Source organism: Populus trichocarpa, chromosome 15 (genome assembly GCF_000002775.5).
Source record: "Populus trichocarpa isolate Nisqually-1 chromosome 15, P.trichocarpa_v4.1, whole genome shotgun sequence".
Classification (NCBI taxonomy): domain Eukaryota; kingdom Viridiplantae; phylum Streptophyta; class Magnoliopsida; order Malpighiales; family Salicaceae; genus Populus; species Populus trichocarpa.
Window position 1 is genome coordinate 842,137 of NC_037299.2, and position 17,941 is coordinate 860,077.

The window sequence follows — 17,941 nt, forward strand, 5'->3', positions numbered from 1 at the left end:
ACAAAAAAAATTGAAAGAAGAAGAAATGGAGGAGGGGGAAATTACCAGGTTATAACTGATGGATTCACCAAAGGATATTAGCAACGGGTTTATTGCGTCAGAAATACCATTTGTAAGAATGACTTGTTATTTTTTCTTTTTTTATATACCTATTTATCCCATTGTAATTTCCTCAGTATATATTGAATGAGAATTTTCATTTGTAAAGTTCATCATAATTTACTAATGAAAACAATTTTGTCGATATTTTTATTTGTATTTGTTAATTTTTTAGTAGTGTATATATTCTGATATTTTTGACAAAATTCTACTAAATCTTGGAGAAAGAAAGGACTCGCAAAAAAAAAAAATTATTTATCTATAGGAAGAGGTCGCATCACCAATTTGCCAACATGTTCATTGACCACCATGCTAAACAAGGTCTCCATTCTCCCAACAACGAGGCATTTGCATGCATAATTAAGCACTGCATGCTTCCATCTCATGCAGGTCTCATCACCCATTTGCCAACTTGTTCATAAACCAGTTAAACAAAGCCTCTCTACTGCAGATTTTACGTAGCTTTAGAGGCATATATATGCAATTGATGAAGAAAAAACCCCAAGCAGCCAAAAATCTGGCATCTAGAAATTGACACAAATGGTACGGGCAAGTAATACAGATGCTAACATGATCTTGCCGAAGCAAACATAATTTAGTAATTTGTTTGGAATTTCTCCCCAGATGATGGTAGCCAACACTCAAGAGGACAGCTAACAAAACCTGCAAAAAAACAGTTTGATGTGTATGCATGTGCTTGGCTTAACTAGCTTCATTGAATTAACTAATATATATATATATGGTGATTATTTTTTATATATAACAAATTACAAGTAGGGAATGATCAGTAGGCACCAGCTGCTGTCGTTGCTGTAAACAACGACCTAAGTTATTGTTTACAGGCTGCACGCACTGTATAGAGATAACCCATCACGATATTATCTAATTATATTATTTGACAAATTAATCTCCATATGATGAAGATGCTTAGGGTTGCCTTTTTCTATTGTTGTTGTCGTCGTCATTAAATCAATTATTATTATTATTGTCTTTTGATTTGTTTTTAGAAGTCGGTCTTTGGAAATTTAAATAATGTAATAAACATATTGTCGTATGTACAGTCCAGTTATTAGTTTTGTTTGATTTTAAAATTCCTGTCCTAGTAATTTAATTAAGAGGGTTTGAATATATTGATCTCTCTCGTAATTTCCTAACTTCAGTACGTCTTGAGACTATCATTAATCTGTAGATCTTTTATATATATATTTCATTAAAATTGCCAAAAGATTGTAATTTTGATTTACTTATAAATTATTCAAAAATACTTTTTATCATTAAAAAAACTAAAGCTTTCAAATCTGGTTAAAGGATCAGCTTGAAGCAAAGCTCGAGGAATTGATTAGAAGAGTCGATTTAGATCAACTCCGGTCGATCTTAATTTTTTTTAACTAAAATGATGTTTTTTTATATATACATATATATATATATATATATATATATATAATAATCTACAGGGTTGGTAACTGAGTCTTTAACTGGGTCAATTTGGATTTTTAACTAAATTAACCATGTTTTTATTTTTTTTTTAAATTTGGGCTGAGTTTTAAAAACATTAAAAAAAAACTCTCCTATTTTCATTTATAATATGCTTTGGTCATGGTCACTTGTCTCAAAATTAGTGTACTTAGTAATTTAGTACAAAGGTCAACGATTGATTTTGGATCGTGTATTCCTCTACCAAAATTAAGAAATCCCTCTCCTATTTTCAATTATTAATTATAGTTGAAAAATATTGTTGAGGATATATAGCATACAAAATTTGGATTCTTAGTAGTTCTAGGATGTGCATAAAGCTTTACAATTAGTAAAAATATTAAAGACATAGATCAATCAGTCAATAATTAAAATCAAAGGGCTACTGAAACCTACGAGAAGAGAAGAAAAAAAAAAAAGCAATAACCATCACCGTAAAACTTGACATATTTTAGCCACACACATCACTTATTAATAAAGGTGATGTCGTGAGGATTAAAACGTTGTCATGGAAGCTAGAATTTAATTATCAACGACATCATACATATCATCTAAAGAGCACGGGTGCATCTAAGCTTGTTGCAACTTATTTTTTAAAATTAAATAATATTTTATATATATCAAAATATTAAATTATCTTAGGTCACACTCAATAATAATAAATAAATAAACCATAAAGAAAAGATAAAAAAATCACCATTGATCCAAGTTTAAGGCAATTTGATGTTAGGCATATTTTGTTAATTTTATTGTTTTTTTTTTAAATAGAAAAGGAAATAATACCCCCGCTGCTGGTGCATTATTTTTTGCCTCAAAAGATAGATCTGCCTTTTTGCTATGCAGACATCAACAAAAAGATGATTATACCCCGCTGCCAAGACCAATTATGATTTATTGATGAGGACAAAATCATAATTTTACTAATCCAGTCTACATATAAAGCTACAGTAAAATAACTTCAGCAAAACATCTGCCCTTTGGGTTTCTTTTAATATGATAGTGACAAAAATTTATGTGTGATATATTATTTTTAAATATATTTTTTAAAATAAAAAATTTTTAGATATGTAATTTATATAGATTCATATTAACTTATATTTAATTTTTATCAAATAAATAAGAATGGTTAGATTCGAGTTTATATTTACTCTCATTTAATTATTAAGATTCTAATATAATGATAAAGAATTATTTAATTTAATAACTTAAATTATTAGATAAAATTTTAATATAAAATTTTTATTATTTTCTAATAATTACGAGTTTGGCTTTTTTAATGAGATGTTATCTAAAATTATGTATTTCCCTTATTTTAAAGATGCAATGCATCTAAAATGGGGACCTGAAAGTGAACGTTGAAAACAAAATAGTAATTAATAGATTGAGAGAGACAGAAATCTGATATAAAGAGAGAGGGAAGCTGAGAAAAAGCTAAAGCCACAAGAAACACAAGATCCTGGATATCTTACACTGTTCCTATAAAGAAAACTGACAACTGAAAAGCACAGATCAAAGTGCCGTCTCTCATACTTTTCAACGTTTCACAAAAGACACTCACAAAGGTTAGTATTATTCTCTCTTTCATTACAGAACTTCTTCTGTACTTGGATATGGTTTGTCTTGGCTGCATGGCTTGTATGCAGTTGATGGAATTTCGGTTGGTTGGTTCTCTGCTTTGCTGTCAGTGTTTTCTTTTTTCTTCTGCTTGTCAAGGGAGAGAAGGGAAGAGGATTTTCTGTGTGTTAATGCAGTTCTTTTGGTTGTTTCTTTTAGAGTCGGTGTCTCTTGACCATTCCTACATTTTCTCAGCAACCAAGCAAGAATAGTAGGATATGGGTTTGTAAGTTTTGAATCATGGAAAGAATTTATCATTGTCATTTTTGGTTTTTTCAGTGAGTATCCAGAAATCTTCATTCCTTTCTTTTGAGAGAATTGACTATATTTATTGTCATAACCTGACTTTTATATTCAGCACTAAAAAGTTTTCTTTGAACTATGTACTTAGAGATGAATCACATTTTGACCAGATCCATTACTTCCTCGGTTTGGTTGCTGAGAAAACTAAGGAAAATTACTCTGGATCCCCTGGAAATGATTAGATCGTTTTCAACCAGGTCATGTGGCTGTTCGAGGCCTGTGGTCCCAGCTAATGAAGACATTATTGTTTTTCTTAAATAAGCATGTGATGTATTGGTTTTTTTACTCTGAATGTTTTCCTGCATTGTTTATGGAAAACAATAGAAAATTAGAGTATTTCATCCCTTATCTAAGATATGTTCAACCCTAGTTAGTGCTTGAACTATAAGTTTACTGATCACATAAAAGGAAAAGGTTGGATTTGAAATGTTAGAATTCATTTCTTACGGTATCAATCATGAATTTTTAGTTGGTGGTGTCTTTTTCCCTCCTCTTGTAGAAAGATTTTTGAGCTGCGAAAATCGGAGCTGTCGAGCCAAGTTGGGAGATGATTGGAATGGAATTTGGGTAGCGAAGTTAGGCTTAGTGAAACTCCTCTCCCTCATAAAATATGATAAAAGTCTATTAGAGGGGTGGAGGGAAAGGGTGGTTTAATAGTTTATTTATTTGTTGTGTTTATTGTTGTTTAATCTACAACTTGATAGTTCCCTTCCAAATCATCTATAATTTTTTAATAAGGAAAGGTCATACACGCTTGTAGGCTTTGTTGGTATCAGGTGCTATAATATTTGCAAAATTCATTGTGGTGTTGGATGGTTCTGAATTTTCTTCCATGCTTCATATTAATTTATGTTCTTGAGTATCAGAGACAGCTTTCAAAGTGTCCATGGACATTAGAGACTGTGTTGGTATGTCATAAGTCTAGTTTAAATGGCAGCCACTTGCTTGGCTTCACTGGATGTAGGTGGTGTTTGGTAGACCTATCAAACACATTCTCATAGTATTATGCTGATGCTTCTCATAGGATAATGAGCTTTTCCTCTTTTCTTACTGAAGAGATAGCCGCAATGATAGTTATAACCATTCTTGTCCTGAACTTCGATAATTTGTGAATCAACTGGCCTATGAAATCAACCCGTTGAATCTTGAACTGTTTAACAGAACCTTGCTTATCTTTGAAGCCCGATGTCAGTTTGTACTAATTATTAGCTGACCTCTTGGATATGGTTGAGCAACTTTCATGTCTTCAATATTAAACTTTAGCACATATCTGCAACCAAAATAACAGATGCATTTGCATGTTGACTAAATAGTATGGTTGTGCTTTAAATATAATGTCAGCTTGTGCCTATACTTGCAAAAAATGCTTGGTTTATTGGATGATTAGAGTCTATTCCCTTTACCAGCTGCTGTCATAGTAATATTTTTTCTTGGAAATAGTGGATTAGTTTAAATTTTGAAGGTAAATTATAACTGATCATGACTAGATTTCTGTCTTCGTTTTGTGTTCTTGGTCTCAGTGGTTGAAATTTGACCATTTATCTTTGCGAGTTTGTAAAAGGCAGCAGATAATCAACCTCAGTCATTAATTCAATCTATAACTTTGCGAATTACCAGGTGGTGTTTTCAAGTAGTACAATTGGCATGAGCCTGCTGATTGCCAAGAATTCTTATTAGTGACTGGTGCTAGTTGTCTTCATGGGTTGCTACCTTTCAAAGAGAACTAAAAAGACACCGGGGTACGAGGAGCCAACAGTTCTTGCTGCTGAAACACCCTGTGAGTATGCATTGTCAAAAGGCTCATTGTTGCAAATTCCTGGGTGTAAATTGCCCTGCTTACGTCCTGGCTATGCTTCAATATGTTCCAGCTATTTTTCGATCAGTGTTGTTTCTGGTCTTATCTTAGGACATCTTAGTAGGTAATCACTATCGTGCAGATTAAACTAGTTGTCAGACATGAAGTTCAGTTTGTTGGAGTGTGTAGTACATGGAATGGTTTGTGTATCCAACCTTCGGTGTGGTTGGTCACTAAAACAAAAGACAATTTTATTGGCACTGAAAGGCATAAGAAGCATGGAAATCATGTTGTCAGAGAAAAGGAAAGAAAGAAAAACAATGATGCTGTTCCTAATCACTAGTTTGAGTTTCAGCTAGATACTGCTCGCCTATTTTGGTTGTATTTCCTGCTAAAAATATTATTTGGTATCAAGTTCAAAAACAACTGTTAACTAAGTGAGACTGACTGATGAAATGTGAAATAATTTTGTATTGCAGTTACTGTTAACGAAGTAGAGGCCTTGTATGAACTCTTTAAGAAACTAAGCAGTTCAGTCATTGATGATGGGCTTATTCACAAGGTATGGGTATTCGGTGGGATTTTGAAGTGGTTTATGGAGTATTTTGATCTAAGTATGTTTACAGTTAGGACTTAATTAATTTGTGCTGATATCATTCAAATGGCTCTTTCTTCTCATCAGGAAGAACTTCAGCTTGCATTATTCAGGAACAAAAACAAGAGGAACCTTTTTGCAGACAGGGTATGTCGTGCAACCTTTTTCCTATAATATAGCAATAGTTACCTGATTCCATGGCATTTTCCCTTTTTCCTAAGTTGCATCGCTTTGCCATACTTCTGCAGATTTTTGATTTATTTGATGTCAAGCGCAATGGAGTAATTGAGTTTGGAGAATTTGTTCGATCTTTGGGTGTCTTTCATCCAAATGCACCAGTTGAAGACAAGATCCATTGTATGGCTAATGTTCTCTAGGATGAAATACAAGTAGGAATGAGTTCTCACACACACACATGTTTTCTTTTGCATGTCAAGTGGGACGAATTTCATGGCTAATGTTCTTTTGCATGTCTTTTGCATGTTTTCTCATACACCATAAAAACTGGAAGTTAGTCACTTAACCATTTTTTGCAACATGCTCCTGAATAAATTACTAATGAGAGGAGAATTTTCTGCAGTTGCTTTCAGATTATATGATTTACGGCAAACTGGTTTCATTGAAAGAGAAGAGGCGAGTACTGCAATTCTTTTCTATACCATTTCTCTCTTACATACCATATAATGATGCATGCTGATGATTGTGGACATGTTTTAGGTTTATTGTTTTGTTCTTTCTGTTAAAAACTCCACATTACTAATCCAGAAGTGGCTATAGTCTGACAATATATACCATCAGAGAATTAAGAGGAATGTAATGAAAAATAAAAATAATGATACAGCAGTATATATCTGTTTCCGAATGTAAATTCTGACTCATAATTTTAAGTTATTCAACAGTTGAAGGAGATGGTAATGGCACTTCTGCATGAATCGGATCTACTGCTGTCCGATGACTGTGTTGAAACAATTGTGGACAAGGTACTTTTTTTTCTTTTTTGTGTCAAACTTCCTTGTTCATGCTTATTCGGTTCATTATTCTAATTTTTGTCTTTTGAGTTTTTCCACAGACATTTAGTGATGCAGATTTGAAAGGTGATGGAAAAATCGATCCTGACGAGTGGAAGGAATTTGTGTCGAAGAACCCTTCTCTTATAAAGAACATGACTCTACCTCATTTAAAGTGAGTAGCGAGTTCACTCAGTTTGTGAATTGTGCACAACCTGGTTGCTATAGTGAGATCAGTCTTGAATGTACCTCCGAAATTCAAGTTATTAACTCTAGGCACTCCCTTTTTTTTCCTCCAGGGATATAACTTTGGCGTTTCCCAGCTTCGTGTCAAAAACTGAAGTTGAAGATTCAGAAATATAGCAGAAAGTTATCAATCATGTCATTTCTAGCAATGGTGATCCGTGCATTTTAAACCAGCTCTATTTGGGAGATGTTGGAATTTGCATGAGTGTCGATACAAGAGCTACACAGACTTCAGGTTAATCACAACCTCCTCTGTGCAGCCTAGATCTGGTCTACAGGGTGCAACTTATTTGCCATCATAAACTTCGTTAATACAGAGTTGGCACAGCTTAGTTCAGCTCACGTTTTGCATATGTAAATCGCATTACAGCATCAGAAATTTTGCAAAGTGTTTAGAAAATGTATATAGTTTCTGGGGTGGTACTAGGAAGAAGTCTGTTTTAACATTTATTTCTCTTTGAAGCAGCACTTGACCTGTTCTATATATGCTAGTGATAAAAATTTCAAGCATGTTCAATTATTGTATGATAAGAAATTAAATCTGTCGAAAATGGTTGAATAATCTACTGTTGAAGGGCCAATGATTTTTGAAATCTGTTTGTGTTCAAATATTTCTGTAATTGCTTCAAGTTTACGATGGAATACAACATACATCTCATTCTAAGGACAGAAGAGATGGAGATTACATAAACATATTTGATTGAAATTGCAGAGATAATTAAAGAGAATTGACTGATAAATTAAAAAAAAAAAAAAAAAACTAAAATCTACCGGTACCCACGCAAGAGCATCACAGCGGCCATTTCATAGAATCCCATACTTCATATATAATCTGAATATGTAAATTGAAGCAATCCACTCAGAGATTACAGGAGAACTCCATAATTTAGATTGGAAAGTACAGATCAAACAAGGGTTTAACCATGCAAGTAGAAACCATCAAGGGAACCTTCCTTATTTAGGTTTAAGTCCTTAACTTCGAGTCAAGCAATGGCCGATTAGGAGATATAACTTGAAGACGGGTTATGAGAATCTTTGAAATGTTAGCCAACAGGTGTGCATAGTGGATTTCTGGCTGTAAGTTTCAGGATGCGAGCCTTGTTGCTTGCCAATCCATCATCACATTCCTTGAGATAATCTCTACTAGTCATGGCAGCTACTAGTCATGGCAGCTGACATTGACGGGATCACAACACACGAACAAGAAAAAGGAAGAAAAGGGATTTCACATAAGAACTCTAATTCGCACTTTATTATTGAATAATTATCTCAGGAATTTCTCTTTTAAGAGGTCTGCAACTCTTTAAAATCCAAAATGAAACACAACATAAAATCAAAATTAAATCGAAACAAAAAGAAGAAGAAGAATAACAAAAGTTACTCATTTAGCATTTTCCAAGCCTAATCTGAGGGTCATCTAGAACTAGACCAGTTACAGCAACTAATTCTCCTATAAAATTAAATATATAAAATTATCTAATAAAATTTAAGTCATGTTCAACAATTAGATAAAAATTAGATATTTTTTGAAGCTCAACTCTATCTTACTAGTTCATAAATGAATCATCTACCAGTAAAGATTCATACTTCACTAATCAAAACTATCAAACTCTTTAGACTCGTCTACATCACTCGATCAAGAAATTGACTTAGAAAAAGACTTGCTTAACTTGTGGGCCATTGGATCAAGTATGTCATTAAAAACCTAGCAAAGTCTATCAAGTTTTGTCATGTAAATATCTTTATTAATTCAACTAAGAAGCCTGTTCAAATTTGGTTTCAAAATCTACATTTTCTAGGTCAACACATGAGACGGGCGAATAGGATTTAACAACTAATGGCATACTGAGAAAAATATTCTCTTAAATGGCAGATATTATTTTATAAAATGGATGGTTGCGTAACATTTTGGAGCCAATTGTACATGTATGATAACTCTCCCGGCGAATCATCACTCGATGAAATTTGCTGTCATTTTCAAAATCGATTTCAAGACTGAAGGAGATTTTCCTAATCATGTCAACAAACTCCGGTTCCCGTTTAAGTTTCACATCTCTTTATCCAATGAAGAAAATATAATTTCAATGTTTTCATTATCTAGGACAAGGAGTGAGGGAGAGCATTCTTAGAAAACCTGTGACAACTCCGCAATTTAATCTGACAACTTGTTGATCTAAAATTTGACTAGAGCTAGGTTTTATATTGAACTAAATTGAAAATTGATCAAATTAAATTTAAATAAACTGACAGGTTAATCTATAATTCGTTCAATTCGATTAAAACTTTATGAAGCTTGATTTGAATTTTAAAAAAAATAAAATATCATCCTTTTAATTTTTTAAAAAAATTAAAAACAAAATGATTTTAAATAGATAGAGATCAACTTGAGCTGACCAACCTTAACCTTGTCCAGCCTATCCAAAACTTGAACCAAATTGCGGGTTGAGTCCAATTTTTCTTTATCTGTTTTGTTAGAGGTAGTGGGTAATTGTCTTTATATAGTTCTGCTCCCTTTCAAATCCATCTCTAAGCTTTTTGTACTTTACAAAGGGATGGTCATGTCAGCTTATGTAGGCTTTGTTTGGTATTAGGTACCATATAATACTTGTGAGATTCTTTGTAGTGTTCGGAAGTTTTGAAAATTCAACCATATCCTTATATTAATTTATGCTCTTGAGGATGTAGAAATATAGACACAAGCTTTCAAAAAGATTACAAATTGGACGTGTGGCTAAAAGAGAGTACGTTTTGGACAAATGTCAACTGGCTGTGACATGGAAGAAAATGGTTGCTGAAAACTCATCATACCTGACCGGAGGAGTCTTGCCATAGACAAGTAAAGGTCTGCTTTGTGGGTTTTCTTTGTGCTGATGACACTGCCTTCTTGATCTTACCACTTAAGTTGAGCTCTTACATCCTTAAACGAAGAGGGATATCCATAAGATTCCAAAAACCTGGCAATTCAAGGTGAGAATCTTTGCTTTAAGCTTAATCTCCGTGCTTTCAGCTATGGTGGATCAATTGGTTTGATTTTTTTTTTTTTTTTGGTTGTTCCTGATCATGACCAGATATATGTCTTTGTTTTGTGGATTTGATCTTTCTCAGCAGGTTAAAGGCTGCAGATACTCAAGCTTAGCAATTATTCCAATCTAGCGTATTTCTTTGGGAATTGCCAGGTGGGATTTTTTTCAGTAGAAACCACCATTGGCATGCCTGCTGATTTCCAAGAAGTTTTATGAGTGGATCGTGCTGGTTGTCTTGATCATGGGCTGCTGCCAGTCAAAGGGAACAAAAACGACAGCATGGTGTAAAGAGCTGACAGTTCTTGCTTCTGGAACACCCTGTGAGTATGCATTATCAACAAGCCTACTTCCTAGCTATGTTTCAATGGATATTCCACTAATTTCTCGACAACTGTTGCTTTTTGTCTTACGACATGGATGGATAGAGAGTGCCTTGATTGGTTCCTGTATATTAACCTTTGTTGACAATATTGAAAGAATAAGAAGCATGCATATGATGTTGTTAGGGAAAAGGGGAGAAGGAAAAACAATTTTGTTCCTAATTATTAGTTTAAGTTTCTGCTAGAAACAGCTTGCTCAGAGTTAGTTGCTTGCCCTGCTAAAATTACCATTTCGTATCGTGAAAATCATTACATGAACCTGGTCCACTGGACAAGAAACTGTTAACTGTTGATTTTTGTTTATTGCAGTTACTGTAAGCGAAGTAGAGGCCTTACATGAACTTTTTAAGAAATTAAGTAGTTCAGTCATTGGCGATGGATTTATTAGCAAGGTATGGATATTAGGTGCCATTTTGAAATGGTGTGTAAATGTTAATTTAAGCATGTATACAATCATGGCTTGGTGATATCATTTTAATGTCTGCTTGCTTCTTGTCAGGAAGATCTTCAGTTTGCGCTCTTCAGGAACAACAATAAGAAGAATCTGTTTGCAAACAGGGTATGTATGCCAACAATTTCTATGATATTGGGATAGTTTGCTTTTAGCTTTATGTAGGTGCTGAAGAAGTATAGATTTTGGTGCATCTTTCAAGCCTTTTATGTCTCCTCTCAGAGGATTTTAATAATTTACAGTGCTAGAGATTCTTCCTCGTATGGTCATGGTGCGGCCGCCTGGTGCTATGGCCTTTACCTTCTTTCTAAGTTGCATCTACTTCTGGTACTTCTGCAGATGTTTGATTTGTTTGATGTCAAGTGCAATGGAGTCATTGAGTTTGGAGAATTCGTTCAATCTTTGGGTGTCTTCCATCCAAATGCTCCAGTTGAAGAAAAAATCTACTGTAAGGTTAATATTTCCCTCGACTGTAATGCATGTAGGTGTACCTGCACCCGCCCACCCTCACACACACAAACATCCAGTTTCTTCTGCATTTCAATTTGGTTTTTGTTAGTCGGGTGATGAATAAATTACTAATCAGGGAAGAATCTTACTGCAGTTGCTTTCAGATTATATGATCTAAGGCAAACTGGTTTCATTGAACAGGAGGAGGTGTGTTCCATTTCTTTCCCATACATACCATATAGTATATTTCCTATAAGATGATGAGAACTTAAATGTTTAAAGTTTTTTCCCCATAATCCTACATTCACGAACTCCAGAAGAATTATAACATCAGAGAATTGAGTATAATGTTTTGAAAAATGAAAATGATTATTTTAGCAGTGAGTGTGTTTTCAAATTTATATTCTGCCTCATAATTTTGGATTATTTGATAGTTGAAGGAGATGGTAGTGGCCCTTCTCCAGGAATCGAATCTGGAACTGTCAGATGATGTCGTCCAGACAATTGTTGATAAGGTTCCAATTGGTTTGGCCTTGTTGAATCTGTTAATTCTTGCTTATGTGATTGAAACATTCTGATGTTTCTTTTTTTTTTCTCATGGTTTCCTCGACAGACATTTAGTGATGCTGATTCAAAAGGCGATGGAAAAATTGATCCAGAAGAGTGGAAGGAATTTGTGTCGAAGAATCCTTCTATTATCAAGAACATGACTCTACCTTACTTAAAGTGAGTAGCAAGTTCCAAAATCAGTTTGTAAATTGTGCAAAGGAACCCTGCATCTGAATTTGTTACTGGAAAAATATTAATCTTGACAGTGCCCCAAAATTGAGCCTGTGTCGGTGATCACTGCATTTTCTGGTGAACTTTCTTCACGTTTAATCCCATAAAAACTTAACTAAAAACCCTCGCACCTTCAACGTTCCTCTTTGATAGCTATTGTTCCATCAGTCAACTTGCTGATGCAGCCAAGTTTGTTGAGTTTAAGTTTTTTTTTTTTCCTTGAGCTTGGTTTTAAATCATGGATTCATATAATATGCATGGCTTTATTTTTTCTAGGATAACATTGATTACTATAATTGACTTCCAACATGACCATTTTGTTTCTTCCAGGGATGTAACTGTGGCCTTTCCCAGCTTCGTGCTAATTTCTGAATTGGGAGAATCAGAAATGTAGTAGAAAAGTATCAATTATATAATTTCTAGCATGGGGCGCTTTTGAATAATCAGAGCTCAACTAAAAAGATGTTGGAATCTGCATGAATGCCGATAGAAGGGCTAGAAACTCTTGATTTTACAACCCTCTGAAATGCAACCATGATTTGATCAAGGTGCAACTTATTAGCCATTTTAAGCCTCTTGGTTTTGTTCTTTAATGCAGAGTTAGTACAGCGTAGTTTGCTTCATGTTTTGCACAAGTATATTACATTTCAGCAGCAGAAATTCAGTGGTGGTGGGTTCTGAAAAGGTAGTATTTAAGCAGATACTTTGAGGAGTTGTGTTTTTGTATTTACTGCTGCTTTTCTTTAAAGAGGCAGGTAGCATGCTCCATCTGTTTCCAAATCAATATATGATTGAAAAATTAAGGCACATCAACATATTTTTTTGGCTGATATCCATTAAAATTCCACATATAGATCAAAGCAGGAAAAGAAAGAGAAGAAAAGATCAATGAACAATAAAAATCCTGAATTAAATGCACAGTTATTCACAAAACGAGTAAAATTGAGTGGATATGACAATTTTTCAAAGCATTTAAACAGTTGAACACGACCGTTCATTGTAACCAGCAAAATCATGAACCACTGGTGAAGAAATGACCACACTCCAAGATACCTTGTCAAAACTTGAGGGTCACAAAGGAATAGCAGCAGCAACTAAGCCAACTCCAAACATGAGCAGAGTATTATGCACCATGCATATTACTGAACCAGAAGTATCTTCAGGAACCATAGGACTCTCTGCGCCATCATCCTTTTTAGGCTTTGGTGGTGCTGGTGCAGGAGCAAGAGGTTTAGGGGCAAAAATATCTAAAGGAAGTAGCACCTTGTCAACCTGATAAATAGCAAGCTGGCTATCTGTGTATACAATTGCCGATACGCTTGTATTGGTAAGTCCCGTAGTTACATTTACCATATTTTCTGTAGTTATCACATTAAGTGCGAAACGATTACCAGATCCTGCCAGTGTTGTTATAGGGTTGCTGACAGTTTGAAAATTGGCAGTTGTCAGAATTCTTGGTATTATATGAAATTGTACCAACTCGATCTTCTGATGATCAGTCAAGGAGTTAAGAACACCAGATTTGATAATGGCCGAAAAGGCACCATCAGTTGGGGCAAAGACGGTGACCCCATCTCTCGAGTCATTGAGCTGAGAGAATAATTGGATGTCCTCTTGAGTGGATTTTATAAGGCGGGTGAAGAACGCAAAGTGGCCAGCCTTCTGGAGGATTTTAATGACATTGACAGGGCCTTTTGAAACTTGTACAGGAACCATAACAGGTGGCGAGGCTTGAGCAGACGTTGCAGCTGGTGGCGGCACAGTGGCTGCAGCAGGTGCTTTTGCTGGTGCTGCATTTGGTGGCTGGGATAGTGTTTGGGTGCAGTGGAGGAAGAGAAGGACAAGAGAAAATGAGAAGGAAATTAGTTGCTTCATCTTGCTTGAGTTTTTTTGGGGTTTTGTTGACCTTGGAGCTGTGAAAAGAAATGCAAATGCAACTATGCAAGTGCTACTTGTTCAAGTGTTTAATGTCTCAAGGAGGGGATAGAGAGGGTTTTTATTGTGGTTTTCAGAGAATGAGATTAGGTGCAATGTCTAATTTTAGCTGCACAAACTTAGCAGCTGCTTCAGCAACCAATTTGGTTGAAAAGTAGGAGAGGAGATTTAATTTGATGTGTGTAAAGATATACATGATTGCTGTAATTAGGTTTGTCTGAATCAAACAGGAAGGATAGCTTTGTCAATCAGCCTTCTATTTGATGTTTTACCAAACATGTCATGTTTTCCAGGGAAAAGAGAATGAAAGGAAAACAATTTTGCTGTTGCAAAGGTGATGGAAAATTTGAGATAAGCATGTAGGGGGTTAATGTGAAAGAAAAAATCACCAGAAACTCAGATTTAAGGGTACATTCAAGACTGATCTTATCCTATGACAATCCCAGATCTAGCAGGGTGCCTGTTAACATTTTACTTTGTGCCCAAGCTGCTTGAGTATTGCTGAAGAAACTGTAACTTTGTTGCTTCTGTTCTTGGTCTTAGGACTTACCACTTGAGTTGAACTCTTACATCCTTTTAACAAGGGAACACACACATGAACACAAACGTTGAGTCAAGCTAAGATTCCAAAAGCTGCCAATTCTCGTTGAGATTGATAACTTTAAGCTTAGTTTCGGTGCTTGCAGCTTTAGTGGATCAATTAATTTGAAAATGTTCTGCAGTAACTATTCCTGAAAATGACTAAATTCATCTCTTCACTCTCTTCTTGGTCTTAGAATTTGATCTTTATCAGCAGGTTAAAGGCTGCAGACACTCAACCTCGGTTGTTATTTCAATCTAGGATATTCCTTCACAATTGCCATGCGGGGTTTTCAAGTTGTACCTTTGGTATGAGCCTACTGATTGCCAATAAATTTTCCGAGTGACTTGTGTTAGCTGTCTTCATGGGTTGCTACCAGTCAAAGATATCTAAACAGACACCAGGGGATGATGAGCTGACTGTTCTTGTTGCTGAAATGCCTTTTGAGTGCATTATCAACAAGATGATTCATGCAAACTCCTGGCTGAAGTTGCCTCTGCTTACTTCCTAGATATACTTCAATGGATATTCCAGTTACTTTTCCACAAGCATTGCCCCTGCATTATTCCTTGATCAGTGAAATCGATTTAGCCAGACACACTTTCCCATGTCTTATCTGTATGTCCTGCAAAAATTATCATTTTGTATAATGTTTAAAACAACTATTAATTTATGTAAGATTGGCTATTGGAATGTGAAATATAGCTTTAGTTGATTGCAGTTACTCTTTAAGAAACTAAGCTGCTCAGTCATTGATAATGTCTGTTTTTTTCTCATGTTAAAGAACTTCAGCTTGCACTCTTCAGAAACAAGAAGAAGAAACTATTTGCAAAAAGGGTGTATGAAAGCAGAATGCCGACCGTTTTTATAATGCTGAGAAATTTAACTTTCCTTGGCACAGAAAAATCAAAGGTAGTGCTGCATCTTTTCAGCTTTTAAGTCTTATCTCGTTAATGGGTTTTAGATATTTATGCTCCTAGAGATTCTTGCTCGAACACAAAAACTTGAAACTATCATTGAGAGTCTAAGATCTAATAATTCATATTATTCTCTTACAGCATCTACTTCTAGCATTTATGCAGTGCGATGGAGTGATTGAGTTCAGGAAATTTGTTCGATCTTCGGTCCGAATGCACCAGTTGAAAACAAGATCCACTGTAAGGCCACTTTTTCTAGACAAAAATGCATGTTGGTGGGCCTGTAAACGCCGATTGACAAACAATTCATCGTTTTCAAGACCTGAGATTATAGTTATAAATTATAGAAAAAAAGGTAGAGAAAAGTCTAAAGTTTGTGATTTAATAATACGATGAAAAAATCAATATATCAAATATTTATATAGAGATAAAAACCAACATAATAAAAAAAACCTAAAGCTAAGAAAAAAAAATTATTAAAATATAAAATTATCTAGGAAAATAATTGCATAAGGGTACAATCCTTTGGCATAATTTTAATAAGTACTTTTATCTTTTATTTAATGTTTTTTGTTCATGTTTTTATATATCCAGATCTGTTTAATTGGTTTTACTAAACAATTTCCCAACAAAAAGCTCATGGGAAAATTAAGATCCGGAAGAGTGGAAGGAAATTGTGACGAAGAATCCTTCTCTTATAAAAAACATGACTGCCGTATTCAAAGTACGTAGCACGTTCCAAATGTTAGCAATGAAGAGAAAGAGGAAGATGACAGATAGATTTGTGCAGTAGAATTCAGTGGATTCTGCACTAGCAATGAAGAGAAAGAGAAAGAGGAAGATTTGTGCAGCAGAATTCAGTGGATTCTGCACAAATGTTAGTAATGAAGAGAAAAGGGAAGATGACAGATAGATTTGTGCAGCAGAATTCAGTGGATTCTACACAAACTTACATAATTCTGTAGATAATCGAGTCCTTCAATTATGACTATATTTAATCCTCAAAGCTAGTATGTGTTTCCAAACCTTTTTCCCCTTGAACTTGAATAATAAAATCATTGATTCATACATGGCCTTTCCTTTGTGCTAAGTTCCAAACTGGAAGATTCCGAAATGTAGCAGAAGGGCATCAATCATGTAGTTTCTCGCAATGACGCACTTTTGAATGATCAGTTCTACATAAAAGATGTCGGAATATCTACTCGAGCATCAATACAAGAGGCAGGAGGAGTTGAGTTTACAACCCTCTTGACTGCAGCCTAGACCTGATTTACAAGGTGCTGCTTTTTAGCCATCTTAAACCTTCTGCATCTGTTCTTTAATGAAGAGACTGTACAGCTTAACTTTAGAGTCGACTTGCTTGGATCTCGTATGGGTTTGGCAGTTTGGCTGAATCAACTAGATCATGAATTAATCTATAGTATTATTTGAATTTATAGATATCAAAATCTGCTCAAACTAGATGGATTTTGTATCAAAATCTTGAGATGGGTTAACAAAGAGTTCAAAACCATGTTTTAGTTTTCTACTCGAGCAATTGGACTGAATTTGCATCTAGCTTGAAGCTTGGCCCTAGCCTTAACAGGGCTTCCATAGCCATGGTTGGTGGGTGTAGGAAAGTAGGAAACTCCTGTCCATCCCTTTGAATACCTGGGCCTAGTTCTGGGAACTTTACTCTCGAACTTGTCTATGATAGGACTTAGGAGCATATAATTTTATTTTATTTTTTGAGAAAAAAATAGGAGCACAGCATTAAAACGCAGTTATGTGTCGAATCTCAGCCTGTCGGTGGTTAATTATCCGCTACGTGTGATGTGATAGAGGTGAGGGTGACTACAATAATTATTATTACATAAAAGTAAGGGTCATTAGTAATTTAAGAAATTCAATATTTTATTTCTAATACTTTACATTTTTTCCTAATTTGTGTTTTAATGTTTTTGGTTAGAATCCTCGTATAATGCATCTAGTTGTCTATTACATTATACCATAAATAGCCAGCATAGATAGATGGCTCGTATGTTGTTGCGAGTCGATTTATAAAAAATATAAATAGTTATTATAATAAAAATTGAAAGTTAGATTTGTGAACGTACTACCAGGTCTGGATGTTTTGGATCTAGTAAATATGTCAAACTCATATTACTATAGATTTGGCTAACCACCACATCCAAGCACCTTGAGTAATTTATATACATATAAATACTCATTTACTTCTAACCTACATGGTATTTATAATAAAACCATAAGGAAACGATGAAAACACCCTTGCATGCAACCTTATTTTTTAAAA

The 17,941-nt window shown here is 34.7% G+C and overlaps 3 protein-coding genes across 15 annotated transcripts; 2 read left to right on the top strand and 1 right to left on the bottom strand.

Moving 5' to 3' along the window:
• Positions 1 to 2,962: 2,962 nt before the first annotated feature.
• LOC7475188 (calcineurin B-like protein 4) lies at positions 2,963 to 7,642 on the top strand. Of its 2 annotated transcripts, none has more exons than XM_002321371.4 (9): positions 2,963 to 3,134; positions 5,107 to 5,266; positions 5,764 to 5,846; positions 5,967 to 6,026; positions 6,128 to 6,236; positions 6,460 to 6,512; positions 6,779 to 6,859; positions 6,949 to 7,061; positions 7,186 to 7,642. In XM_002321371.4, the coding sequence occupies exons 2-9, from the start codon at positions 5,188 to 5,190 to the stop codon at positions 7,247 to 7,249; spliced, it is 642 nt and encodes a 213-aa protein (XP_002321407.1). In that variant the 5' UTR covers positions 2,963 to 3,134; positions 5,107 to 5,187; the 3' UTR covers positions 7,250 to 7,642. The 2 variants fall into 2 exon arrangements, with proteins under 2 accessions (XP_002321407.1, XP_024442136.1); XM_024586368.2 differs by lacking the exon at positions 2,963 to 3,134 and adding an exon at positions 3,523 to 4,397 and having other exon boundaries at positions 5,107 to 5,311.
• A 1,894-nt stretch (positions 7,643 to 9,536) lies between these two features.
• LOC7475189 (calcineurin B-like protein 4) lies at positions 9,537 to 13,023 on the top strand. Of its 12 annotated transcripts, none has more exons than XM_024586165.2 (10): positions 9,540 to 10,099; positions 10,238 to 10,475; positions 10,845 to 10,927; positions 11,039 to 11,094; positions 11,229 to 11,434; positions 11,591 to 11,643; positions 11,871 to 11,951; positions 12,050 to 12,162; positions 12,547 to 12,638; positions 12,691 to 13,023. In XM_024586165.2, exons 2-9 carry the CDS (start codon positions 10,397 to 10,399, stop codon positions 12,608 to 12,610), a joined length of 735 nt encoding a protein of 244 aa, XP_024441933.1. In that variant the 5' UTR covers positions 9,540 to 10,099; positions 10,238 to 10,396; the 3' UTR covers positions 12,611 to 12,638; positions 12,691 to 13,023. The 12 variants fall into 12 exon arrangements, with proteins under 12 accessions (XP_052303271.1, XP_024441940.1, XP_024441937.1 ...); XM_024586164.2 differs by having other exon boundaries at positions 9,543 to 9,723; positions 9,818 to 10,099; positions 12,547 to 13,023; XM_052447311.1 differs by lacking the exons at positions 12,547 to 12,638; positions 12,691 to 13,023 and adding an exon at positions 12,252 to 12,525 and having other exon boundaries at positions 9,537 to 10,099.
• An 82-nt stretch (positions 13,024 to 13,105) lies between these two features.
• Positions 13,106 to 14,747, bottom strand: LOC7475190 (fasciclin-like arabinogalactan protein 12). The gene has a single exon (XM_024586163.2). It carries the CDS (start codon positions 14,089 to 14,091, stop codon positions 13,288 to 13,290), a length of 804 nt encoding a protein of 267 aa, XP_024441931.1. The 5' UTR covers positions 14,092 to 14,747; the 3' UTR covers positions 13,106 to 13,287.
• Positions 14,748 to 17,941: the final 3,194 nt, after the last annotated feature.

Coding starts and splice junctions, on each gene's coding strand:
- LOC7475190 (XM_024586163.2), bottom strand. CDS start 14,091: ATGAAGCAACTAATTTCCTTCTCATTTTCTCTTGTCCTTCTCTTCCTC.
- LOC7475189 (XM_024586166.2), top strand. CDS start 10,397: ATGGGCTGCTGCCAGTCAAAGGGAACAAAAACGACAGCATGGTGTAAA. Junction 10,476..10,844: donor TCTTGCTTCTGGAACACCCT/GTGAGTATGCAT, acceptor TGTTTATTGCAG/TTACTGTAAGCGAAGTAGAG. Junction 12,163..12,546: donor ATGACTCTACCTTACTTAAA/GTGAGTAGCAAG, acceptor TGTTTCTTCCAG/GGATGTAACTGTGGCCTTTC.
- LOC7475188 (XM_024586368.2), top strand. CDS start 5,188: ATGGGTTGCTACCTTTCAAAGAGAACTAAAAAGACACCGGGGTACGAG. Junction 5,312..5,763: donor ATTGTTGCAAATTCCTGGGT/GTAAATTGCCCT, acceptor TTTGTATTGCAG/TTACTGTTAACGAAGTAGAG. Junction 5,847..5,966: donor ATGATGGGCTTATTCACAAG/GTATGGGTATTC, acceptor TCTTCTCATCAG/GAAGAACTTCAGCTTGCATT.